The 23702-nt window shown below is 53.1% G+C and overlaps 1 protein-coding gene across 8 annotated transcripts; it reads right to left on the minus strand.

The window, feature by feature from the left end:
- Positions 1 to 110: 110 nt before the first annotated feature.
- On the minus strand, positions 111 to 23462 carry SH3GLB2 (SH3 domain containing GRB2 like, endophilin B2). 8 transcript variants are annotated; one of them, XM_036393828.2, is made up of 13 exons: positions 23329 to 23461; positions 15620 to 15761; positions 15195 to 15323; positions 14463 to 14596; positions 13895 to 13987; positions 12055 to 12066; positions 10182 to 10244; positions 6231 to 6254; positions 3787 to 3876; positions 3510 to 3610; positions 3002 to 3016; positions 2158 to 2416; positions 111 to 1507 (listed from the first exon to the last, which is right to left on the minus strand). In XM_036393828.2, the coding sequence occupies exons 1-13, from the start codon at positions 23389 to 23391 to the stop codon at positions 1400 to 1402; spliced, it is 1233 nt and encodes a 410-aa protein (XP_036249721.1). In that variant the 5' UTR covers positions 23392 to 23461; the 3' UTR covers positions 111 to 1399. The 8 variants fall into 8 exon arrangements, with proteins under 8 accessions (XP_036249721.1, XP_036249724.1, XP_036249722.1 ...); XM_036393831.2 differs by lacking the exon at positions 3002 to 3016 and having other exon boundaries at positions 23329 to 23462; XM_036393829.2 differs by lacking the exon at positions 12055 to 12066 and having other exon boundaries at positions 23329 to 23460.
- Positions 23463 to 23702: the final 240 nt, after the last annotated feature.

Below are 23702 nucleotides of genomic sequence, written 5' to 3' on the forward strand. Positions count from 1 at the left end.
GGGCTCTGCTTTCACCTGAGCTGCTCCTTTGTGTCCCTGCTTGTCCCCACAGCCCTGTGGCTGGGGAGCAAGGACAGCCCTGAGCCCACAGAAGATGCTGAGGCAGGGGGTCAGGCAGTTTTGTTTATTGGCAAATAAGTGCTGAAACCCATGAGCCCCACAAACACAGGTGCTCAGTGCCCTGTTACATTAGAATGGTCACAAAACCTTTGGGGAAAGTGCAAAAGATCAATAAACAAGCAAAGTTAGTTCTGACATACCTGGGGACGGGTGTGAACAGAGTTTGGTGCAGGTGAGTTTCTCTTCCATCCAGCTTGAGTGGAAAACTTGTGACACATCAAGTGGAAGTCCTTTAGGTGAGCTCTAGCTAAGAGTTCATTCCAGAGTGAGCAGGCACACACACACCTGAGCTAAGCCTGGGTTCTGGAGTGTGTGTGCCCAAGAACAGCTCCTTGTTGGGGGTCACAGCAGCTGGGACGGGCCCTTTCTGCACTAGGATGCACCAAGTCTGTTCACTGCTGACATGGGAGGGGAAACATTCATTAAATCAGTGATTCAGGGTGGAAATAAAGTCAGGCTAAAACATGCCTGGACAGACACACTGAAAGAAAAGCCTGGACAATACCACAGGGAGCAAAGCTTGTAAAAAGGCTTGTAAACTTTGCAGTCCAAGAGCAATTTCCCAGAGGAAATGCAAGCAAGATGCATGGTCCCTTGCACAGAGGTTTGGGGTTAGGCCCTACTGTAGCAGGTTGGTCTTCACAAAGAAATCTTCCAGCTTCAGGGGACAGGGGCAGGTGGGAGCCTCCAGCCCCAGGACAGTGACTGTGGCTCTGGCCAGCTGTGCACTGCTGGTCTCCCAGGGGAGCAGGATGGGTGTGAGCTTAACAGGCTCCAAAATTTTAACTGCAGCCTCCTTGCCTTGTGTGCCAGGACAGGTCAGAGGGGGGTGTGGGACACCTCCCTGCTGGAATGCTCAATGGTTGGACTTGGGCAATTCTACTGCTGGAGAAGAGAGGGGGGGCAGAGAGGCACCAACCCACACCTGCCACAGGGAGTGTAAGTGGTGAGCAGCTGCTGAGGGACACAGCTCCCTCACCCCAGGAAAGCCACTGGGAGGAACAGGACTAGGGCAGGGAAGGGAAAATGGAACCAAGGAACCTTGTGCCATCAGGACTGACCTCAAAGCAGGCTGCAGTGGTAGGTAACCAATTCAGTCTTGGGTGCCATCAGCCCTTTCCCAAAACCTCACCAGAACAGTGTTCCCACTTCCTTCCCCCAATTCCTGTATGAGCAATGGAGTGTTGACCCTGAAGAGAGCAATGGTCTCGGATGAGGAAATCCGCATTGGAAGTGCCAGAGGAGGGGTGCATTCTGCTTGTACATTCTTCCTTAACATTTAACTTAACAGTTCCAAGTAAGTGACAGGAACTTTCCCTTTCTGGTTCCCTCTTTCCCCTATGAGCCAGTCTGGATCCATGCCTGGCAGGCTGTACACAGTGATCATCTGGGGAGAGAAGACAGCACATTAGACAGGACCTTACTCTGCAGACAGAGCCAAGAATTCAGTCAGATGAGGACTGAAAGAACAACAATTCCTGAAGTTATTTAGCAGCCATCTGTGCCCCTTCCCTGGAGCTATCTGCAGCTTAACACAAGATCTATGGAAAACTGCCCAGTGATGTCCCTGTTGCTTTTTCATTCTCCAAAGTGACTCAAGGTACTTTTACATGTTGCTAAGTCATCCCTTCTGAATATGGAAGTTCAGTCTACAGAACAGAAGAGTTTCCAACTTGCTGATTTTTCTTTTTTTCTCACCATGATTAGAGCAGGCCTCCAGCCAACAGCTTATCCCATGGCTCTGGATAAGGCAGCTGTATTTGAGGGTCACAGTGCAGATATTAAGTATTGGAGTATTGGATATTGAGTATTTTTGGTACAGTTGGGCTTTAACAGGGGCAGTTATTTGGGTGATGTTAAATAGTAAATGGCTAAATGAGCACAAGCTCACTGCAACTCAGCAGATACTGCTATCCAGGAAAAGACTATTAATAAAGCAGGTTTTAGGGGCAGGAAAAGGAACCAAAGTCCTTGTTGGGCACACCATGGGCTGCTGGGTAGCTGTAGCCAAATCCAACACTCAGGAAAGCCACCAACCTCATCTGCAAGAAGTGCCAGCTCGGTGCTGTCGGCTGCTTCGTAGTCGTAGAGGACTCTGGCCCTGCGTGTCCCACTGGCAGGAGGTTTGACTTCATTGGGGTTCAGCACACCCTCTGCCACGGTGTTGGGCACCCCAACAATTGTGGGCACCACTGGGATTGTAGGCACAGCAGGGAGCGTGGCAGCAGCAACAGGAGGAGAGGTGGCGGCTGCGGGAGACGCGGATTCTGCATTGCCCACAAACGTACCTGAAAATCTTACAGGGGAGAAAAGAGCCCAGTTCAGAGAGGCTCCAGCCTGAGGATCCACAATCAGCTCTTCCTTTCAGCAGTTGCTCTGCAGAGATGATGCTCAAGAGCTGCAGCCTACAGAGCGAGCTGTAGCACACCCACACTGCCCTTCATGTGGGGAAACAGCCTCAGTTCTCAGGTGCTGAGGCTGCAGCAGGTGACATCTGTCTGCCCATTGTGACTCCAGTGCTCTGTTTCAGCACTTGCAGAGTACCAGACTGATGTGTGGCACTGCAGAGGGGGCTGGGCAGGTGCTGCTCTGGCCTCTGATTGACTGGGTCCATTGTGCTGTGTCCTTGCCCTGCTCTCACACAGTCTGTGTTACCTGTTCTGCCTGCTAATTCTTCTGGAAAGGGATGGGCACTGATGCTGGATAACACAGCTGGAGGCTCCCAGGCTTTGCAGGCTCTCTAGAGAGACACAGTGATGGAGCTCAGGCTCAGTTATCTAAGGGGGTATAGCTGTGGCCCTGGCAGTGATCACACAGAGATCCCAGAGTCACTGAGGGGAGGAGAGCCCTCAGAGCTCATCCTGGCCAATATCATACTTACATTTCTCCTTTGGAGCTGCAGGTATGGAAAAAGAACAGAACAGGAGTGTGAGTGAGCACGTAGAGGCAACAGCCCCTCCTGGGTCAGGCCTGTGCTGGTGTGACAGGACCAGACAGAAGATCCCAGCCCACCCCACGGGATGTGCAGCCAGCAGCACTGAATATGGAATCTGGGCTTTGTTACTGCTGCAGCAGAGCATGCTCAGGCTCATTGCTTGGCAACAGGAATTTGAGTCCTGTGTGATTTAACTAATTTAGAGGAAGAATGTTCAAACTCCCATGGCCATCATGCTTTGAGAGGAATGTAAAAATCCAGTGGCAAAGCCTGCTCCAAATGCACCACCACCACCAGGACTGATCACCACTGTAAACTCAGAAACTCTGTCAGAGCTGTGAGGGCACTTTATAACTTCTGCCCAACATTATGATATGGGAGGGGGAAAGAGCCCTGAGCTGGGGGTAAGGAGATCAATAACTCTCAGAGAAGTAAAAGCAATCTCTTGTCTTACCTGCCCAGTTGCTTCTGTAGATCCAGCATGAACTGGTAGCACTGAGCATAGTAGTTGGTCTGAGACTCCACAAACTCGTGGAGACAGCGGAGATGATTCACCTGCAGGGAAAAGGAAGATCAGCTTGGCTGAGTTTGGCTGCCAGGCACAGAAACCCTCTTGCTGCAGCTACTGCTCCCCTGAGGTACCCCCAGTTCACCCCCTCTCCCACCTCTATTCCACATGCAGGACTCCAGGAGCCCAGAGTCTGTGTCCCTGCCAGCCCAGGAGGACTCACGTGTGTGCTGCTGATGCCCTCCAGCAGCAGCCGGGTCACCTCTGCCTGCCGGTCGAACTCGGTCTGGGTGAGCCTGAGCTCGTGCTCCGCCTGCAAACAGCACAGGGGCTCAGGCAGCACAGGGCAGGAGCCCTGAGCTGCCCCTGCAGCCCCCCTCCACACCCCCTGGCAGCAGGATCCAGCTGTGACACTGAGCAGCAGGCACAAGGGACCCTGGGTTGGGATCCCAGAGACCTCTGGCTGCATTTCAGGCTGATTCCTTCTTAATCCTGCATTGGACCACTGCAGGTGATGGAATGGCAGCTCAAAACTGATGCATCCAGCAAGGAAGCTCCTACTCCCACAAGACTAGAAGATGAAGATGGGGAGGCTTTGTTAATCCTGAGCTCTGTGGGAAGTCAGTCCCATGCCAGCTCTGGTCCCTTTAATCCCCTGTTTCTGCACCTGCAGGCATAGGAATGTCACAGCCTCCCTAGGGCTTCTCTCTGGAAGTGCAGTGGTTTTGTTTTTATCACCACAGAACAAAGACTGAGGCCAGGCAGTATTTACCAAACTGCTGCTGCTAATTAAATCTGCAATGGAGACAAACATCCCAATCCACCTTCTACCCAAGGGTCTCCTTTGGGGCTAGTTACTGATTCTGAGCTAGGAGGAATTAAACACTGGTGAATAGCAGGCAGCTCCACAGCAGCTTTGGGGATTCAGAGACAGGCTCACATGGAGACCCATCTCTCCCCCCACCAAACAGAGCACTGACACTGGGGCAATTCTGCAGTACCAGAACACCCAGCTGGATCCTGGCAAGGAGATCTCCAGAAGTGCTGGAGCAGCCGAGTGCTCTGGTGCTGGCTCTCCCCTCCTGCTGATGCAAAGGGGTGACAAGCATCCCCAGTGTTCTCTGCAGCACTCCTTAACACCAGGGCTGGTGTCCTCTTGGCATGTGCTGGGACTGGTCACAGAAGAGTGACACCCACCCAGCTCCAGCTCACTGGAAAGAGAATCCTTTCCCCTCCTCCAGGAACGTGCAGCCATCAGAGCTGCCTTGGTGCAGGGGCTCCTTTTGCTGCTTTGGGAATGCCCTGCCCATTCTGGCACAGGACTGACATGTCTGGAATCGAGCCCAGAGGGCCGGTCCAGCCAGGCTGACAGTCTCAGAGCAGAGGCCACATCACTGGTGACCCCAGAGGAGACCCAGCATTCCCAGCAGGACAAGCTGGAGGTGCTGCTGGGGCCAGCACAGCTCTCTTCTGGTAGCAGCATTACCAGTGTAGAGCCAGGCTACAACAAAGAAATGCTTTGACTGTCTTATAATCAGATTTGTCTATTTTAAGCTGCAACTCAACTGATCTATTTTCTTGCATCCTCTGTATGAAGAGGATTATTTAAAGGAGAAGGGGGAATGTAACAGAAAACAACAGTGCAATGCCTTCAAAACACCAAGTGATTCTTGCTCCAGTGAGCTGACACTCCAGCATTCAGAGCTATTTAAACTTGTGCCAGGCAGACTCAGCTCCATTTGGTGCTGCCTGGGATCTGCCTCTCCCTGCCAGCTCTGAGCAGTTGCAGGATGCAGTTTCCTATAAAACCAGAGCTGGATGGTGACCTGGGAGGCCTCTTCCAGTCTTGTGCTTCTCCAAGACATGGAGAACTCCAACATTTACTTACACACTTCAGTCTCTCCAAGCAGAATAACCCAAAAAGAGAACAGATCCTTGCATGCTCATAGCTGACTGTAGCCAGCTTGTTTGGTTGAGGGACTGAAGGATTTAAAGAAGAGGAAGAGCTGGGTCAGGAACAGCCAGTCCATTCTGCAGATGCCTTTGGAGTAACAGCAACAAGCTGCTGTCATGCACAGCACACAGAACCTCTGCCATCCTGCACTTCAGGCTTCACAGCAATGCCTGCTGGGGGTGTTTGAGGTGGGAAAGAACAGGAGCCCAGGTGTCTCTGGAAGCTCCAGGCTGTGCTGGAGCTCCACACAGAGCTCACCTTGGTCTCAGCCCTCCATCCACCCTCATGGACAAGTCACACTTCCCTTCCAGAGCCTCCATGGATCAGAAGGGTAAGTGCAGCTCATCCAGAGAGAATCAATTCATGAGGCTTCAAACCTCCCCCCCTGACCAAGCTGCTCCCTGCAGCAGCTGGGGATGAGCTCTGTCCTTGCTGCAGCTCTGTGTGGAGCCAGCTCTGAGCCTCCTTTCACCACACACAGGCACACACCTGGATGCCAGGGAAGTGTCTCCCACCAGGGACAGCCCAGGGGCCCATGGCTCATCCCAAGCTGCTGCCATTGCACTGAACCACCCAGAGGGATCAGGGCTGGGGCACACAACAGCAGCAGTGGCCCCTGACCCTCCCTGCCAGGGAACAGGCAGGGTTCCACAGCACCCCTGTCCTCTGAACACCCCCAGAAGGTTTGAGCACAATTCCAGCTGGGTACTTACTTTTTCCACCTCGTCGCTCCAAAGCTGTGGGGGCCACAGAGCAACAGGAGAGGAGATCAGTGTTGGAGACGTCGTGAGGCACTGGGCACTGACACCAACAGCAAGGACCCTCCATGGACACAGCAGGCCAGCTCCAGGGACAAGCCAGCCCTTCACCCAGCAGCAGCTGCCAGATCCATGCCCCTTCCCCTCATTCCTGCACCCTGGAGTCCAGTTTCACAATGGGACAGCAAGTCCCTGCCAGGGCTGCTACAGCCACTGCATTCCATGGGCTGCAGGAAAAAAAGCAGTAACAGCAGAGTCCTCTGCACAGCCAGGCCCACTGTGCTGTAGCTGCAGAGGCTGCTGTTGGAGGACAGCCCTTTTTTAGGATTGTGGAGAGGCAAGTGAGCTTTTTGAGCTCAGGCCACATAAAGGCAAATGTTCCTTACCCACAGTCCAGAGAAATGGGATAACCCACCCAGCCTGCAGTGCCAACAGCACAGCAAGGAGGAAGCAGGGGCTGGATGCTGCCTCTGAGCCAGGCAAAACATCACACAGCTCCTTCCTATTCTCCTCATCCACAGGGGCACACCTGAGGAGCAGAACACTGGAGACCTCCAGCTGCTTGTGGGATCTGGCTTCAGGACACGGAACCATGAACAGAAATCACACACAGCAATGGCAAAGGGAGAGAGGAGCCAGAAAAACAGAAAAACACATTGATCCTTCCCAGAGGTCCTTGGCTTGGCCTTTCCTCAGCAACCAACAGTCCTGGCAACGTGAAATCCCCCTGGATCCAGGAGCACAGCAGCCTGCAGCACCCACACCAGCAGGGCCAGGGGGATGAGCCCTGTGGAGCTCAGTGTCACCTCTGCAGGTGTCACCTCACCAGACACGGCTGAATTTGCACTGGAGGCACCAGTGATGGACATGGGTGTCAGAGGGAGAGCAGGCTCTGCTTGGACCAGGCTCTCCCAGCTGAGCTTTGCTCACAGCTGTCCCCAGGTGGGCTCTGGGAGCCCCAGGTGCAGAGAGACTCCAGCAGCCAATTTAAGGAGTAGCCACAGGGGCTGAAGCCCTTCTTACTTGATTGGAATTATTGTCCTGGTGTGGGTGCTGAGGTGGGTGTTTTCTTTGATTTTTATGGGGATATTTTGTTATTGCAAATCAGAAATTGGTTTGAGTAAGGCCTGGCCAATTTCAGCCATGTGTGGGGACACAAGTTCCTTCCCCTTCTAAGAGCTCCTACTGTGGAAGGAGGTGGTGTCAGCATCCTGCAGGAAGGTGAGAAACAGATCCTGACCTGCTCCTCTGGCCCAAGGCCTTTGCCAGCACATCCCCAGGGGTTTGGAGCAGGTTTACTGTAGGAGCAAGGGGAAGCTCCCCTCTGATCCCAGGCCTTCCACTCAGACACTGTGGACAGTGTTTAAACCATGGCAGCCCCATTTAATCCATGCAGCACCCACTGAATTTGTAGCCAGATTTGTTTCTCCTCTGTTGCCTTTGCTGTGCCACCTCCAGATCCGACCCTGTGGTGTTCTGGGACAGCCCAGCTTTGCCCAGATCTATCCCTGGGCTAAGACTCTCTGTGGCTCCTCTTTGGACAGCTCAGAGGGCAGAAAAGGCCATGATCTGCTATTGTCTTCCTGCACCCCAGCTCAAGCCAGAGGAATCCTCTTTAAGGCACTCAATGTGTTTTTCTTGGAGTCATTCCTAGGAGTACAGCACATGGCAGGGTCTGAGAGAAAAGGATATTCAGGCTTGCACAGCTCATGTACACCTTCTTACACAAAAACAAAAGGTCAGTGTGGGAGAGAGGAGAAATGGCTCCTCAGCCTCCATCTCATACAAAACAAGGGAGGTGCTTTTTTTTTCTTGGATTTAATTCCATCTGAGCCCTCCTGTCATGGAAGGGGAAAAAAAAATAAAAGCACCATCTTATCCACCTCTCCAAAAACCAACAAAGTAAATTTAGAATCCAAATCAGAGCCCAGCTGAGGGCATGTGTGGTCCAGGAGAGAGCTGACCTGTTTGCTCACCTGTAAGACAAAGCTGTTCCCTTGGGCATAACCAACCCCTCCCTCCAGAAAGGAGCAGGTGAGCAGCAGCCACTGCTCTGCACTCTCAGTGCACACTAAGAAGTAGCACAAGGACTCTGGCCTGGAAGAAAAGCAGAGCAACAGGATGAAGAGCTCCTACCTTGCTGCAGTGCCTGACCCTTTGGGATGAATGCTGGGATTTGAGAGCTTGCAGCCAAGCAGCCCTGCCTGGACAGAGCCAGGGAGCAGCCTGGGCTCAGCCTGTGTTCTGCTAATTAGAGATGCAAACTGTAATTCATGTCACCCCTGCCAGTGCAGCTGGACTTCAGGTGGCCCTTCACCCACCGACTGCAGCCTCTGAAAGTTTTGGAAGCCACAAGGCCTGACTCAGGTCAGGCCAGCACATTTCCCACAGGCACTCCTGGTAGGAGGCCCTGCTGTGCCATCATCAAAGCCATGGGGTCAGTGCTGGCTGCTCTCCCAGAGCCCTGCTCTCACTGCCCAGTGCCACCAGCACCAGCAGAGCCTGATGAGGGAGCACTGAACCAGGCACAGATGTCCCAGGGTAGACGCTTGTTGCCTAAAAAACCTCACAGAATCTGTTCTCCTGCTATGTTCCTGTATGTGGCACCTGCTCCCCAGAGCAGCTTTGCAATAGAGCAGAAGCAGATCAAGGTAATTTCAGGTGAGGGCTGGATGTATCCAACTGGGTGTCTGGGCACTCCATGGATGCCAATGCACACTGTACAAATGCTTGTCTTCACCTGTGCTTTAGCCCTGGTCTGTTCAGAGGCAGGGAAAGCCCAGCTTCTCTCCTCTGGGCCTCCCAGAGCTTCACTGCAGTCCCTTGGAACAGACTTCCCAAGGGAAGAGGCAGAGCCACAGGCTGGCTCTGAGCTGCACGAGGAGACAGGAGAACTGCAGCACCACCAGCATCAGCTTCTTCTGCAGGACTCTCTCACTGAGCCTGGACTGATGAAAATAATTTTCTAGTGTTGTGCAAAGCTGTTTCTGATCCCAGCATTGCTCTCCAAGAAGGTCAGGACAGATCCCCCTAGGAACTAACACTGATGCTGTCAGCTCAGACACACCTCTGTCTCCAAATGGGATGGGTTTCCCATTAACCAAATCCAGCTTGTTTCTGCTGTGGTTTTTGTTTCTGAGAAGGCTGGGCTGTCCTTTTTCATATCAGCAGATCCCACTCCCAGCTTATTCTATTAGCAGGCATCAGTGTTGTTCTGAATGCTGGTTAGGAAGCAAGATGATCAGTTTTCAACATTTTAACGAGAAATGTGACATTGTGCAATGGGGAGCCATGAACACAGCATGGGAAGTCAATTGCTTGGCCAACATCCACTCAGTGCAACAGAGTGGAGACACAGGGGGGCTGTTCACCCACCCCGGGCACATCTGGCTGTGGAACAGCTGCCAACACAATGAAACTGTAAAAAATTACCTCTGTTTGCAGAACAGACAAACCTGCACTGTTATTGACACTGGTGGCAAAGAGATTCCTCCACCTTTGGTTCTCTTGACCAGCTTCAAAGCCTCTGACACCACAGTACAGATCAGGCAGTCACGTGTGTGATACTGCCACTGTACAGCTGGAACCATCCAGAAAGGCCACTCTTGGGGGTTGCTCCTCTCAATTGCTCCTCTAGCAACAAAAAGCCATCAGAAGATCCCCACTAGAAACGTGGAGGAGGGCTGGCAGGGAAGCTGGTTCGGAAAGCAAAGGGCCAGACCCCGAGCAGGCACCCCCAGAGGGGTGATGTGAATCCTGGAGGCTGTCAGAGCCTGGGCAGCCCATGTCACATTAAAATGTTGAAAACAGCAGAGCACTAGGCCTAAGTTAGGTGGAGAGAGGGGCAGGAAGAGGCTGGAGAGGCAGGATCCAGGAGGAGCAGTACCCAGGAGGGGGTGAGCTTACCGCTGATGCGCTGGCGGAGAGCACGTAATTACGAGGTCTGGTTTCCTGAAAGTCAGGCACAGCCTGGGGGGGAATAGAGGGTCATGTACAAGGCACCAGAGGAGCCAACAGCAGTCACTGGGTGATGGCTGGAACAAGAGACCAGTGGCTTTTTCCTGCCTGTGCTGGGAGCTTTGCTCAGACTCTGATGAGAGGAGGTCTCCTGACATCCCAGCAGTGGGGTGTGGAGGCCAGGCCTGGGCAGGGGAGGTGGACTGGCTTGTGCAGCCACACCTGGTGCTTGAACAGCAGACACTCCTGCTGCTGGGAACTCTGTACTTACAGCTGACAGCTCATACAGCACCATCCCAAAGGCATTCCCATTCCCTTGCAGCCAGCAGGTTGCTCTTGTTGCATTAACTCAGTCCTGTGGGCAGGACCTCCCTTGCCCTTGTTTCCTGCCCACAGTCACTGTACAGGGCCTTGCCCTTAAAGTAGGAATGTTTGCCAACACTGGAGCATCCCTCCCACAGCGCCTTCTACTGCTCTCACTCTCTCCAAGCCACATTTCCTCCTAACAGAGCCAGATCTGCAGTTTCCAGGAAGGCACACGGCTTAGCCAAGCCAGGTCTAGCCAAAGGCAGTGCAGGAGTTTTCATCCCAGAGGTCAGGAAACCTCCAAACCAAACCACCTTCTCCAGAGCTAAACTACTGCTCTGGGGCACCAAGACTTGAGCACTCTGGAGATTTCCCCCCTGGAAGTGCAATGGATCCAGTCCATCCCCCCCAGTTCTGGGCTCACTACCCACCACAGAACGTGGTGCTTTTATTCAGGTGAGACCAGGCCTCCTCCTGGGATGGCAGCACTACCTAAAGAGACAAACCAACGACACCAGGAATCCTCCTGGCCAGCCCTTCCTGCACACAGGCTGCTGTGCAGGGCTGCCACAGTCCTGCTGCATCCCAGCTCTGCTGTTAATGCCCTCAGGCCCTCGTTCCCTCTCCCAGGTTAATCTCTCTGCACTCACCCACATCCACTTATACACACTGACCCACTTTGCTGGGCCCAAGCAGCCAGCTGGAATGAGTGACCAGTGTGTGGAAGAGCAGTCAGGCAGTCCCAACCATATTTCTTTTTCATACCATTTAGGAGTTTTAGGGATGGCTGGAGGAAGGAATAAGGAGGAGCAATTCCTATTGCAAGTTAAACCTGAATATAGGGAGAAAAATGCACCAGTGAGGTTTGAGGCCAGCATAGCAAGTAGGCTGGAGTCCTCCCTGTGGGGAGAAAGGATGGTTCAGAGAAATAGCTGCTTATGGTTTTTGGTTTTTGAAGATCAAGAGCAACTGAAGAAACCTCTCCTCCCATTCCCTGGTCTCCAGGGAGTCCCAAAACTAGTCACAGCACATGGGATGAAGGAGGCAAGCTTCTCTTGTACTTCTGTGCATGGAGAAGTTGTATTTGCAAGCAGTGATCAAAAGGGACCCACCTCCCTCCCCTTTCCACTCTGGTAATGGGGAAAAGGGGCAGAACAGCAGCACAACCAGATCATCCTGTCATTGTCTCTGGGCTGCCCTTCCAGAGAGGGACTGGCCACCCAAGCCCAGGGGGTCTTCAGGGGAGCCCCTGCCTCTCTTGAGCACTGCTTGCAGCAATGTGGATGGACCCAAGGGATGCTCCAGAGGGGCTGCAGGCAGGTCTCTGACACTCCCACCCTTCTGGAGCACCTTCCCCAGGCAGCCACAGCCCTGATCACGCTCAGAACATGCTCCAGGGCCAGTCCCAAAGGGACAAAGGAGATATGAATTTTCTTTTTAAAAATGGGAAAGAGACAATGAGAGGTGTTAAAGGAAAAAAAAAAATCACAGCACTGTTAGCACAGTCAATACTCACATCTCCCTCACACTGAGCAAATCACAAAGAAACAAAACAAAAAGGTTAGTAAACAAAACAGCATCAACAGGAGGACAAAGCACAGAGTCTGTGGGAAATGCACAAGCCCAGGTGCTCCACAGCAGCTCACAGGTCTGGGCAGCAGCTCCAGGGGCATCAGGAGACAGAAGCTGTGGGAACACGAATTTGCACTACAGAGGGGAAAGAGCAGCAAGAGAGAGGTGAGCTGGGAGAGCTGGGACACTTCAGCTTGGATGGGGAGATGTGACACAGGACTCCAGGCAGGTTACAGGGAATGCTGTGATCCAGGTGAGGTGTTTAGAGCAGAGGGAGCAGCTCTCCCCACTGCTGGGAGCTTCCACCTTGTCACCCAGCAGTCAGGGAGGCACCCAGAGCCCAGGGACCTTTAGGCTGAGCTGGGTGAGAGATGGGTCCCCAGAGCAGCAGCTGAATGTGCTCTGCTGCTGTGCTCAGTGTTTCAGCCACTCTGCTCCTTTGAGGCTTGGCTTGGGGAGGACACCCTGGAAAGCCTGGATTGGCTCTGCACCTGCCTGAGGCACCCCAAAAGTTCCAGTGGGAAACAAAGTTTTTCTATTCCAGCTACAGGGGAGCCCCTAAACCAGGAGTGTGGGTAGGTGAGAGGCCTTGGGATCACCTCCTGTAGGAAACAGGGTGAAGAGGGTGGAAAGGGAGGAAGCACAGGAGGTATCTGAATTCCTGCTCTGAGCTTAAAGATAAAGCAATGGCCACCAATTTCCCCTGAGACTGGGGGCACTGTCCCCTCCAGAAGGGGAATGGGGGATTCCTGAAATTACTTTCAGAGGATCTGGGAGACCTGACTGATTAGAGGAGGCTTTTTTAAAAGGGCAGCTACTACTTCTGTTCACAGCTGTCCTGTGTAGGTCTGAGCACTCTGTCAGGGCTGCTGAGCTTAGCACAGCTTCCCCATCTGACATGGATGTAACTGGAGCTGGAGGAAAGGGAAAACACCTGGGAACTGGCTACCCAGGGAGAGAGAAGGCCAGAGGCCCAGCTGGCAGATGGTTAGAAACAGGCTCATAGCAGGGCTGGTATCCCAGAGCATCCCAGGGTCTGACTGACAAGGACAGGCTGATTCTGACTTGCACACATTTGCCAGTTGAGCTGCTGGCCCCAAGGCAAGAGCAGAACTTGGCAGGTCCTTGTGCCAACAGCCAGAGCTCTACAGGATGACAACCAGCTCCAACCAGGCCCTCCAGGGAAACCATCAGTGCCCAGTGGGATGAATTCCCCAAAGCCAGAGGGCAAGACAAGCCTGTAACTAGAGCACCATGAACAGAGGGAGCAGAGAGGCTCAGGGACAGACCTTGTAGCCAGGCTGACCCTGGCCACCCCTTACAGCACTCCTGCCTGGGAGCTGGCAGAATCCTAACTAGTCTGACAGGCTGGGACTGCTGCAGAGCTCCAGCAGCCTTTCCCTTGTGCACCTCCCAGCTCAGCTCTCTCTTGGCTTGGTTCAACATCCCCTATGAAAATTAGCAAGTCCTCAGAAGATGCAGCCTTTTAGTTACTAGCACAACTCATCCAGCAACTCTGACCAGTCAGGAGGCAGGAGCCTGGGTCAAGTGCAAGTTTCCAGACTCCAGAAGCTCAGAACTGCTTGCTTCAACAATTCCCCCAAGGGAGGACATCTCAGAAACAGGCACATGGCTCCTGCTCCCAGCTCCCTTCCACCCCAGATGAGGAATTCCCCCACCCGTGCCTGCCAGAGACAGGACACAGCAGGGTAACCCAATTTTTGACCATGTGAGCCAAGCCCTGGGGCCAGAAGGACCGGGAGGGGAATGAGGGGAGGAGTTACCGCTGCTTTTGCCTCGGCAGCTTTGGCCTTCTTCAACCTGGCTTTGCAGGCATCCAGGTCCAGGCGCCGGTTCTGCAGGATCCTCCTCTCTTTCTGGAAGGGACAGGAGATGGCTCAGAGCACACTGCTTAGAAGCAGGGTTGAGGAGGGGGTGTGCTATCACCTAGGCATCAAATCTATTTCTTTATTAAAACATGCCAGGGAGAAAGAACCAGTTGCTATGCTCATCTCCTTAGCAAGAGTTTTGGGGCTGGTTGCCAGGGATACAGGATAACCTCCTGGAAACAGGGCAGCCTGTGATGGGTGGTGCCCACCAGCTGCAGGAGTGGGGAAATGAGTTACTTTCTTCATGCACATAAGCAGGCAACCCTTCCCTGTCAGAGGGGGAACCTGAGCAGATCTAGGGTTGGTACTTCCTCATCCTTACATTCTTTAAGAGGAGAGCTATGGAGTCATCCTTTACCATAGGGAAAGAAAAGGGGGTTCTCTTGGCACTGTTTCCCTCTCCCCCTGCCCTCCTTGTCTCCAGGGCTTTGACAAGCTTCCCCTGCCCTGGTGGCACACTCACAGAGATGGTTCTCCAGTCCCCCTCCAGGAAGTTGCGCAGTGGGGTCAGGAAGCTGATGGAGGCAGAGCGGATGAATTCCCTTTCTGCTGCACCCAAGCGCCTCTGAGTCTCTCCAACTTTTATCAAAGTCTTTCCTGCAACAACAGGAACCTTCAGCTCCAGAGAAACCAATTTACATGTGTTGGCTTCAGCCAGCTCACCCAGAGCTTCCACAGCACAGCTGTACCTGGCCTGGGCAAGGTGACCGTGCCTGGCCCGCCCCAGCTCCAGCCCTACCCACTCTGCTGCTGGCCTGAGGCATCTTTTCACTGCTCCCAGGGCAGCTCTGATCTCATCTACCTGCTGAGGCACTCATGCCACTGATGGATTTTACTGCTCTACCTGCTTGCACAGACTGATCCTTCTTTGCCTCGTAAAACAGAGGCACAGGAACAGAGCAGCAAATTAAAAAGCACCAGAGCAGAAAACATGAGTTGATTAGGCAGTGCTGGCTATAGATGCAGTTACAGCTGCTCTGGCTGTAACAGGACTCACTATTGAACAACTATTGATTTGGAGAGCAGGAACAAAGCTCATGGCAGGGGCAAGGACAGCTGGAAGTGAAGGCTGTGTGCTGTGAGGATTTAAGAGCAGGAAGATGCTCTGTGTGGCCAGGAAGGAGCCTGCTGCAAACATCTGAATACAAAACAGGGATGGATTCCCAGGACTTCTTCATTAGCCAGGCTGACTTACCATAAGGTGTCCCTGGCCCAAAGTCATTGGCTGCCTCTGTCATGTACTGTGCCAGCAGCTCCCCATTGGTGACCCGGGAAGGCACCTTCCGATCCAGCTTCTCATACAGGAATTCTTCTACTCTGGCACCTGGAGTGGGGACACCAGGGAGGCTGAAAGAGGGTCCCTGAACTGGGAATGATGATAGCCCAGCCCATGCAGTCCTCAGTGATGCACTGGACAGCAGGCAGCAGTGCCAGGAGCAGGTGTCCCTGCCCCAGGCTGCTGCCAGGCTCTGAGGTGCTCTCAGCTGCTCAGGGAAGAAGGACAGGCCCTGCAAGGACACATTTCTCCCAAACCCCACAAACCCTGCCAGAGGCCATGTCTTTCAGCACTGAGCTGCAAGTGACATTTGTCCTTCAAGCCTTAGGAGAAGCTGGACTTACTGGGGTTTGGCTGTAGCAGAACTTCAGTCTGACGCAAGATCTTCTCTGTCCAGTTCTTTGTGCAGTCTGCCCTGGCCAGGAGGTTTTCAAAGTGGGCATCAAGCTCAGTCTTCTCAGCCTGGCCCAGCTTTTCTTCAGTGAACTGCAGGAAGAAGGCAGTCATTAGGTCTGTTCTTCCAAAGCAGATTTACAGTGTGTTGGAGAGATAATAAGGGACAGTGAAGCTGCCTTTGTCTCGTGTATTTACCTTAGAATAGAGCTAAAACCCCTTCAAGGTATCATTCTTTTCTCCCAGGCATCTTTCAGGGGAAGAGGGCAATTTTTTTGCCCAAGAGTAGAACAAGCATTGGGCTAAAAATAGACTCCAGGTCTGAGAGGTGTTCCAGAATAAGTAACTTTTAATAAGGTCTAGAACAGAAATACTCCAGTTGTGAGGGATCTATTTAAATATGCACATGGCTTCCACTGCTTCATGCAGGAGAGCAAAACACATCCTTCACATGAGGGAAGGTGCTAAATCCCTTCATCTCCTACTGACCAACTCTGTGTCCTGCAGACACAAGGGGTCAGGAATGCCACTCCCACCCGAGGTCAGGAGACTCAAACTCAGGATTTAGATAAAACCACTTCCAGCAAGTGACTCTTCTTCTGGGACACACTCTGAAGCAGGGAATTGAAATATAACACTGTCCAACTCTTCTCAGCACTCAGATTCATACTGGCAATGGACAATCCTTCCCTCTGCAACTCCTTTTAAGTCTAAAATTAGCAGTAGGGAGAATTAGGTGGTGAAAGTCTCCAGTGTTTTCATACTGGGCAGTGGCACCTGACCAGGTTTGTCAGATGCAGCCTCAGATGGCCTGGACACCCTCCACTGCTTCCTGGAGGGATTTCTGAGAGAAGAGACCATTCCCTCTCCTCCCATCCCATTTCCCACTTGCTCCTTTCAGTGAAGTTGGCCAGTTTCAGTGTATTTTTAAGCACAATTCCCTGCTCTTGACAGAACCAGCACCTTGATGGATCATGCTAAAAGACCCTTTGGACAGCTGTGCCATCTGGGGTCCAACAGAGGCTCCAGCTGTCCCTTAACCCTTGTTACTGGTCTCTGGTGCCATTGCTGAGTCACCAGGACATGCCGCTGTGCAATACTGGCACAGGCAGATGCCAAAGATTACAGCCTGGCTAAAGCTCTGGGATGAAATGCAGCTCCTGTCTCATCCACCACTGGTACCTTCCCCTCTCTGCTTCCCTACTCCAGAGCTCAGCTCTAGGTGGGCTGAGATGTCCCTTCCATGGGGTCTTGATCTGGGGTTGCTGCCCTTCTGAAAGGCCTCCTGGCCAGCTCTTCCTTCCCCACCCAGCCCAATGCTGGGAACCAAGTGAGATAAGGAGAGCCCAGAGCAGGGGCAAACAGCCCTTGGAGTCCTGTTACCAGATGGCTGAGATACACAAGGCCTGCAGCTATGTTTACACAGCGACCTGTTTGGCACCCTGCAGTGGAGTGCTCTGTCAGATGTGGGTGGTGACAGAGCCTCAGCTGCAGGGACAGGGATCCTGCCTCTGGTCTCTGCACCAGCAGCCCCTGGTTACTGCCATGGAATTTTACCCAGGTCTCCCCATGGTCCCCTGGCCAATGCTGGACAGGGGTAAAAGCAGATTCAGTGTGAGAGGGTGCTTGCATTGCTTGGTTTGTGATTTCTTTGGGGGCCACACGTGGCTCTCAGTGGCTGAGGCTGCTTTCCTCTGTCTGGGAGCCCAGGGCTGTTTTCAGACTCTGCCAGGCTGGGCTGAGTCACTGCCATGCAGCAAACTGGGACTTCCCAGGTATCTGGCACCAATTCTTGAGTCATCTGTTAAAGATCTTTCCTAAACAAGACTCTTTGATGCAAAGGTAAGTCTCTCTCACCCCCCCTTTCCCAGACAGCATTTTGAGACCTCATCTCACTTTCAAGTCCAGCTCTTTTTCCTGCAGTTTAGGCTTATCCTGCACCAGCATCTGCCCTGGAGCTGTCAAACCTAAACCCAATTTCTTTTCAGCTGAATTGAGTCAGCTTCTTACAGCATTGCTGCAGTGCCAGATCACTCAGCATCTCCAGAGTGCTACTGCCACTGTCCTGAGCACTCCAGCTCTGGGGTCCTTTGCTCTATTAGCAAGTGACATCTTTGGCATCACTGTCCTCTGTGGCTGTTTTGTGTAAGCCAGTGCAGGGGTCACAGCTCAGCATTTGCCAGAAATCAGAAACTCAATTCTTATCTCAAATCAGGCACTAAAGCTGTTTGTCTTGCAACGAGGCTGAGGGCAGCACCAGGATCACAGCAAGCCTGGGGATGCCTGGCAGTGCCAGAAGGGGAGAGTGGGCAGGAATCTCAGTCACAGCCCCTGGTTCCAAAGGGTCAGGCCAGAAGACAATCTCTTATTCAGGCTTCTTTCAGGGCTGGAAGGAGGGCATGGAGTGGGTGCAAGGCACAGGAGGCTGTGACTCCACTGACCCTTAACTCCCTCAGCACCTCCCTGACCCCTGGCCAGGAGCTGGATGTGCTGATCCCAGCCCAGGCACAGCCCTGGGTGGTTGCTGTCCCTGCCCAGTGCTACCTCCTCCTCCTCCTCCTCTCCCCTGTGCACAGAGTCCCTGATCCAGCTCAATTTGATCTCTAATGTGATGTTTTAGACCTATCAGAGCACCCACCTGACTCCACAGCAGTGGTGGGGATGTGCCATGAAGTGCAAGGAGAGCAGGACCACCTGCTGCTGCTGGTCCCTTCTTACCTGGCTGCCCAGTGAAAAGAAGGGTAGAAGAACAGCAGTTTATGAAATTTGGCTACTCAAGCACTTCAGGCAGAACTCCCCTGTAAAGAATTTCTATTCTTGAGAATCTGTTTTCATAATACAGAAATTTGATTGAAAATATTTCACTGTGACGCCAAGAGATGCAGGAGAAATGAACTGATCATACTCTCAAGCCTCCTGACTGTAAAAAGACAGATTTTGAGTATTTTATATCTTGCTGCTCCCAGACTAGAAGCACTGCTGTCTTTTACAACAGATTGCCAAAAATGGGAGTGACACTGGGTTTTATCAAGTTGATTTACAGGCTTGGTCTGTTACAGGTCCCTGGGGAGAGAGGCAGGGCTGGCAGAGCACAGGCAATTGCAGTGCTGAGAAGAACCCCCAGCTCCTCCATCCTGCCGTGGCAGAACTACTCCCATTTGTTTTCTAGAACCTGAGGAGTGGGCCAACAGCCCTGAACCAACTCCCAGCTCTGCATGCTGGGATCATGGGCCAGGTGGCAGTGCTGAGGCTGCTCCCCTGCAGGGAACATCCCTGCAGCTGACCCAGAGCAGGTGCTTAATAATGCAGGGCAGCCTTTTGTCAGTGCCACTCTCACTCTCCAGGAAGAGCAGAGCTGTGCTGCATTCCAGGACATCAATAATTCAGCCAAAGGTTGAGTTTCCTCTGGGAGGCTTGGCTGGCCAGCAGGAACAAGAGATGCTTTATCAGGGCCCAGATGGGCAAACAGGGTGACCCAGCAGGAAAGCAGCACTTGGGCCACAGGCCCAACAGGAGCATGGATGTGCTGGACTGCAGTTAGGGCAGCTGCCCTAAGCATTCACAGCTTGGGGAAAAGCCCCTTCCCCAAAAGAGTTGGCTGACTCAAGTCTGGGATGTCAGGAGGGTCAGCAAGTGGTGCTGGGCTGGAGGGGCCCCTCTGCACTACAGGTACAGATCAGACAGGCTGGGCCTGTCTAAAGGACACAGTTAGGCTTTAAAATAGCCCATGCTGAAAGCACCAGCACCTTCATTTCCTTAAAAGGGGAATAAAATCCCAGTATAATAAAAGCCCAGGCCTGTATGCTGTATTATTAAATTTCAAAGATCAAACTGTGGCCAGGAGACTTAAACCAGGAATAGTCTCCTGTAGCTGCCAGTGGATTTAAACTGTTGAGTTTTTCAAAGACTCCAAATAGCTCAAAATGCCCAAAACACAGTAACATTTGCTCTTTTGGTGACCAAAAGTACAACACAGTCAGTCAGCAAATCTGGCTCCCTCTTTGCACAGGGTTGCAGTAGGAAAGAAGCCACAGCCACTCAGCATCTGAAAACGACTTGATTTTCAGCAACTCTGGAGCAGATAGAGAGTCTGCTCCAAGTATTTGGTCACCAGGAGGCAGGAAAGCCAGGCTGGGAGCCAAGTGAAACTGTGCTAGAGGACAGAAGGAAGCCATTAACAGGGACAGCTTGGTTAACTCATGAGCAGGCATTCAGCAGAGGAAAAACACTGCGGTGGTGGGTGACCTTGGCTGGACGTGAGGTGCCACCCAGCCTCTCCATCATTTCCATCCTCAGCACAACAGGGGAGTTGAAAATAAGATGGAAAAACCTCATAGTTCAAGATAAGGGCAGTTTAATGAAGAAAAAGTTGTGTGTGGAAGCAAAGGTAACCAAAAGATTTTCTTGTCTTCTTCCCATCTGAAGTGATGTGTGACCACTGTCTGGGAAGCTGGGCCTCAGTCCATGTCCAGGTTACTCCAAAAGACAAATGTGCTCTGTAATCGTGTCCCACCTCCTCCTCTCTCTCAGGTTTTACTGCTGAGCAATGTCCTATGGGATGGAATAGCCCTTTGGGCAGCTTGGGTCAGCTGTCCTGGCTGTGTCCCCACCAAGGCCTTGTCCTTTCCTTGGGTCACCTTCTGCTCTCTCAGCTTTTAAAGTGTGAGCATTAATAAGGTTGGCAAGCAGAGAGTTTATCTGCTAATGATAAAAGTCTATTTGATCACCGGGGTTCAGGGAGCTGGGGGAGTCTGTCTGTCTGCAGGGGCTTCAAGATGAGTAAGTCAGCTTCTAGCTGTTTCAGTAATGACATTAGGGCAGGATAAGCACCCAAAAGCTGCATTCACCCTCAGGCATTTTCACCCAGAGCCTGTTCACATCAGAACTGACAAAAGACAGACCCCTACAGTAATTTCCAGAGCTCCCTGAAAGAGCCTGGCTTGCAGCCTATCTAGAACAGAGAAATCCAATGTGTGGCCACACAGCTTCCACTGGCCAAAGTTTGGGATCAGACCCATTTTTGATAACTGGAAGGTGCAGCTGATCAAAGACAGAGGCCCTTCTTCAAGTGAAGATGAAGACTGAGCTGTTGGGAGTTTGTCTGCAGGTGCTGCATCCCCTCAGAGAGTGCAGATCTGATGGCTGCAACTGGTGCAAGTGGCAACAGAGGCCATCCTCAGTTGAATGCTGAATCCTACACAAGCTCTGTACCCTTGCAGTGCCCCAGCCTAGAAGCTCATTCCCCACTCCCAGGGTAGCAGAGCAGTCCACTGCTTTCCTACCCCAACTTTCCAGTCTGCTCTGCTTTTCTGGAGGAGCCCTGTGACTGAAGTCTAAACAAGGAAGAGCCAGGTTAAGGAAGCAGTGGGTTTGAGCTGTTTTGACTGGTTTTTGTCATGAGGAACCTAGTCCAAAATTATTCTTCCTATGTGGGGTTGTATTTGACAGATTTCAGACCAGCTCCTGCCCTGAGCCAGCCCAGAGGTGTTGTGCTGACCATGCCCTGTCTCCTTTCCCCCCTGGCTGAGCCCTAATTCCAGTTCAAGTGAAGCTCCTGTGTTGGTCAGACTGCTCTGCCAGACAGCAGGAGCAAATGCTGGCTGAGTGGAACAGCACATAATGGCCAGTCCATTTATCTCCCAGTCGCTGCAGTTCCAGTAAAACATCACTTTGTTAAATGCCTGGAGCTGGAGAAAGCATCTCCAAACACTACAGAAAACAGCTTTTTCTAGACAGCTTATTCCCATCCTAGAAGATCTGCAGTGCTAAAGAGGGCTACAAAGCCAGCCCTTACTGCCCACAGCAGAGCTCGGCTGTCAGTGGTGGCTCTGGGGGAGATGGGGCAGGGCTCACCCACACCAGGGCTCCGTGGGCACCCAAAAAGGCTGAATTCCCCCAGCAGTGACCCCTCATGAGGTGGTTTTCAGCCTCAGAGATCTCCTTCCTTCCAGTTCCCCCTCCTTACACACCTGCTCGCTGTCCACAAGTGCCAGTGCTCATTTGGTTTCAAGAAATTACTACTGTAATTAGGCATATGAATATTCATGTACGAGACAGTGGAGTAGGTGTAGCAGGCAGCAGCCACGATTTATGAACGCCTCCTTGCTCTGGAATCACTGTGTGCAGACACTGTTCCCAGGCCTGTCTCCTTCCTACGCCTTGGAGCTAAAAAATACTTATCAGAGACTTACAATAAGGCTCCTAAACATAAGATTTCTCTCCAGCATTTCTTCTGCATCCAAGGTCATTTGCATGAGAAAGGCATCTTTAGGTTTTCCATCTGCTCCTTATTTTGCACCTGTAGTTAATATCTCCCCTTTTCATAACATATGACTCACTGGCACGGTTGCAGGAGGTGATAGCTGCTTACAGGAGACCAGTCCTCAACAGAGCCAGAATTACTCCACTGCACAGAAGGTCTGGAACGAGGCAGCTCTGCTCTCTTTGTTTACCAGCCCCCACACAATAGGCAGAGCAAGAAGCCCAGTCCCAGAGCCACCAGCTGGACCTCACCTTCCAGACAGGATCCCAACCAGTTCTGACCTGCCTCTTTCCTCTCCTGGCCAAACAAGAGCAGTTTTTCACCCATTATGCCCAAGACATGAATACACTCAGGAGCTCCATCTCACCACCTGCTGCATGTCTGCTGCTCATGTGTACCCCAATTTTTTCACAGCTCCGAGGGGGTTGCTTCATCCCCAGAAACTCCTGATCTCAAGTTTGTGAATATCAGAATATTTTGAGTTGGAAGAACCCACAGGGATCATCAAAGTACAACTCCTGGCCCTGCAGAGAAACAGCCACAAGAATCCTCTGCTGTGCCTGAGAGCGTTGTCCAAACACTCCTGGAGCACTACAGGCCCTGGGACTGTGACCATTCCCTGGGGAGCCTGTTCAGTGCCCCAGCACCCTCTAGGGAAAAAACCTTTTCCTAATTCCAACCTAACCCCCCAACTCAGCTCCTGCCATTTCCTCGTGTGGTCCTGGTGCCTCAGCAGCCCCGTGAGGCCCGACCTGCTGGCTCCCAGCAGCTCCTTCCCATCCCTCTATGGTCCCAGTGTTTTCCCAGGGCTGGCATCTCCAGCACCCTTCCCCAGGGACGGTCCCACAGGATCCCACAGTGATTGGGATTGGGTTGGAAGGGACCTCTGGAGAACATCCCATCCGAGCCCCCTGCCAAGGCAGGGTCACCTGGAGCAGGCGACACAGGAGCGCGTCCAGGTGGCTTTGGAACGTCTCCAGAGTGGGAGACTCCACATCCCGCCTGGGCAGCTCCTCCAGATCCCCGCACCCCTTCCCGGCGGGTCTGGGCACGGACAAAGCAGCCGCAGGCCAGACCACAGAGCTTTGTTCCTTTAAGGTCAATAACGCCAGGCACGACTGTGCCCCCTCATCCCCTCCCCATTCCGAGGGCCATCCCCGGGGTTCTCCCCCGGACCTTCCCCGGCACCCCCGAGCCACGGCCGGGGCGATGCTCCCAAGGGGATGCACCTGCGGGAGCTGCTCCGGCTCACACAGACGGACCCACCCAGCTCCGACCTCCCTCTCCAGGCCCCCCGGGCCCGAGCAAAGCCCCCCAGGCTCCTCCGGGGCCTAGACCCGCGGCTCCCCCGCCCCACGGCCTCCGGGCGGTGCCGCCCGCCCGCCCCGCCCGCCTCACCTGCATGGCGCGGGAGAAGAAGACCCCCGCGTCCGACGCCAGCTTCTTCACGTTGAACTCCATGGCGGCCCCGAAGCCGCCCCGGCCGCGCCGCGCCCCCGCTGTCACCGCGCCCGCCGCGCCACCGCCTTTTATAGCATCGGGTGACGCCCGCTCTGCGCTTCTTAAAAGGGCTATAGCTTCTTACATAGTCCGTGAGCCCCGACAGCGTCTCGGCGGGAGGGGGCGTGGGCGGGGCCCCTTTAAGCGCGGCGGCGGCGGCGGAGGGAGCTGTCAGCGCTGACCAATAGAAACTCGCGCCGCGCTCCACGCCCCTTCCCTTCCCGCTCCGCCGCGATCGCCGCTGCATCCCTGAACCGGGTGCGTTCCGATTG

The sequence above is a fragment of the Molothrus ater genome, chromosome 20, assembly GCF_012460135.2.
Source record: "Molothrus ater isolate BHLD 08-10-18 breed brown headed cowbird chromosome 20, BPBGC_Mater_1.1, whole genome shotgun sequence".
NCBI lineage: Eukaryota > Metazoa > Chordata > Aves > Passeriformes > Icteridae > Molothrus > Molothrus ater.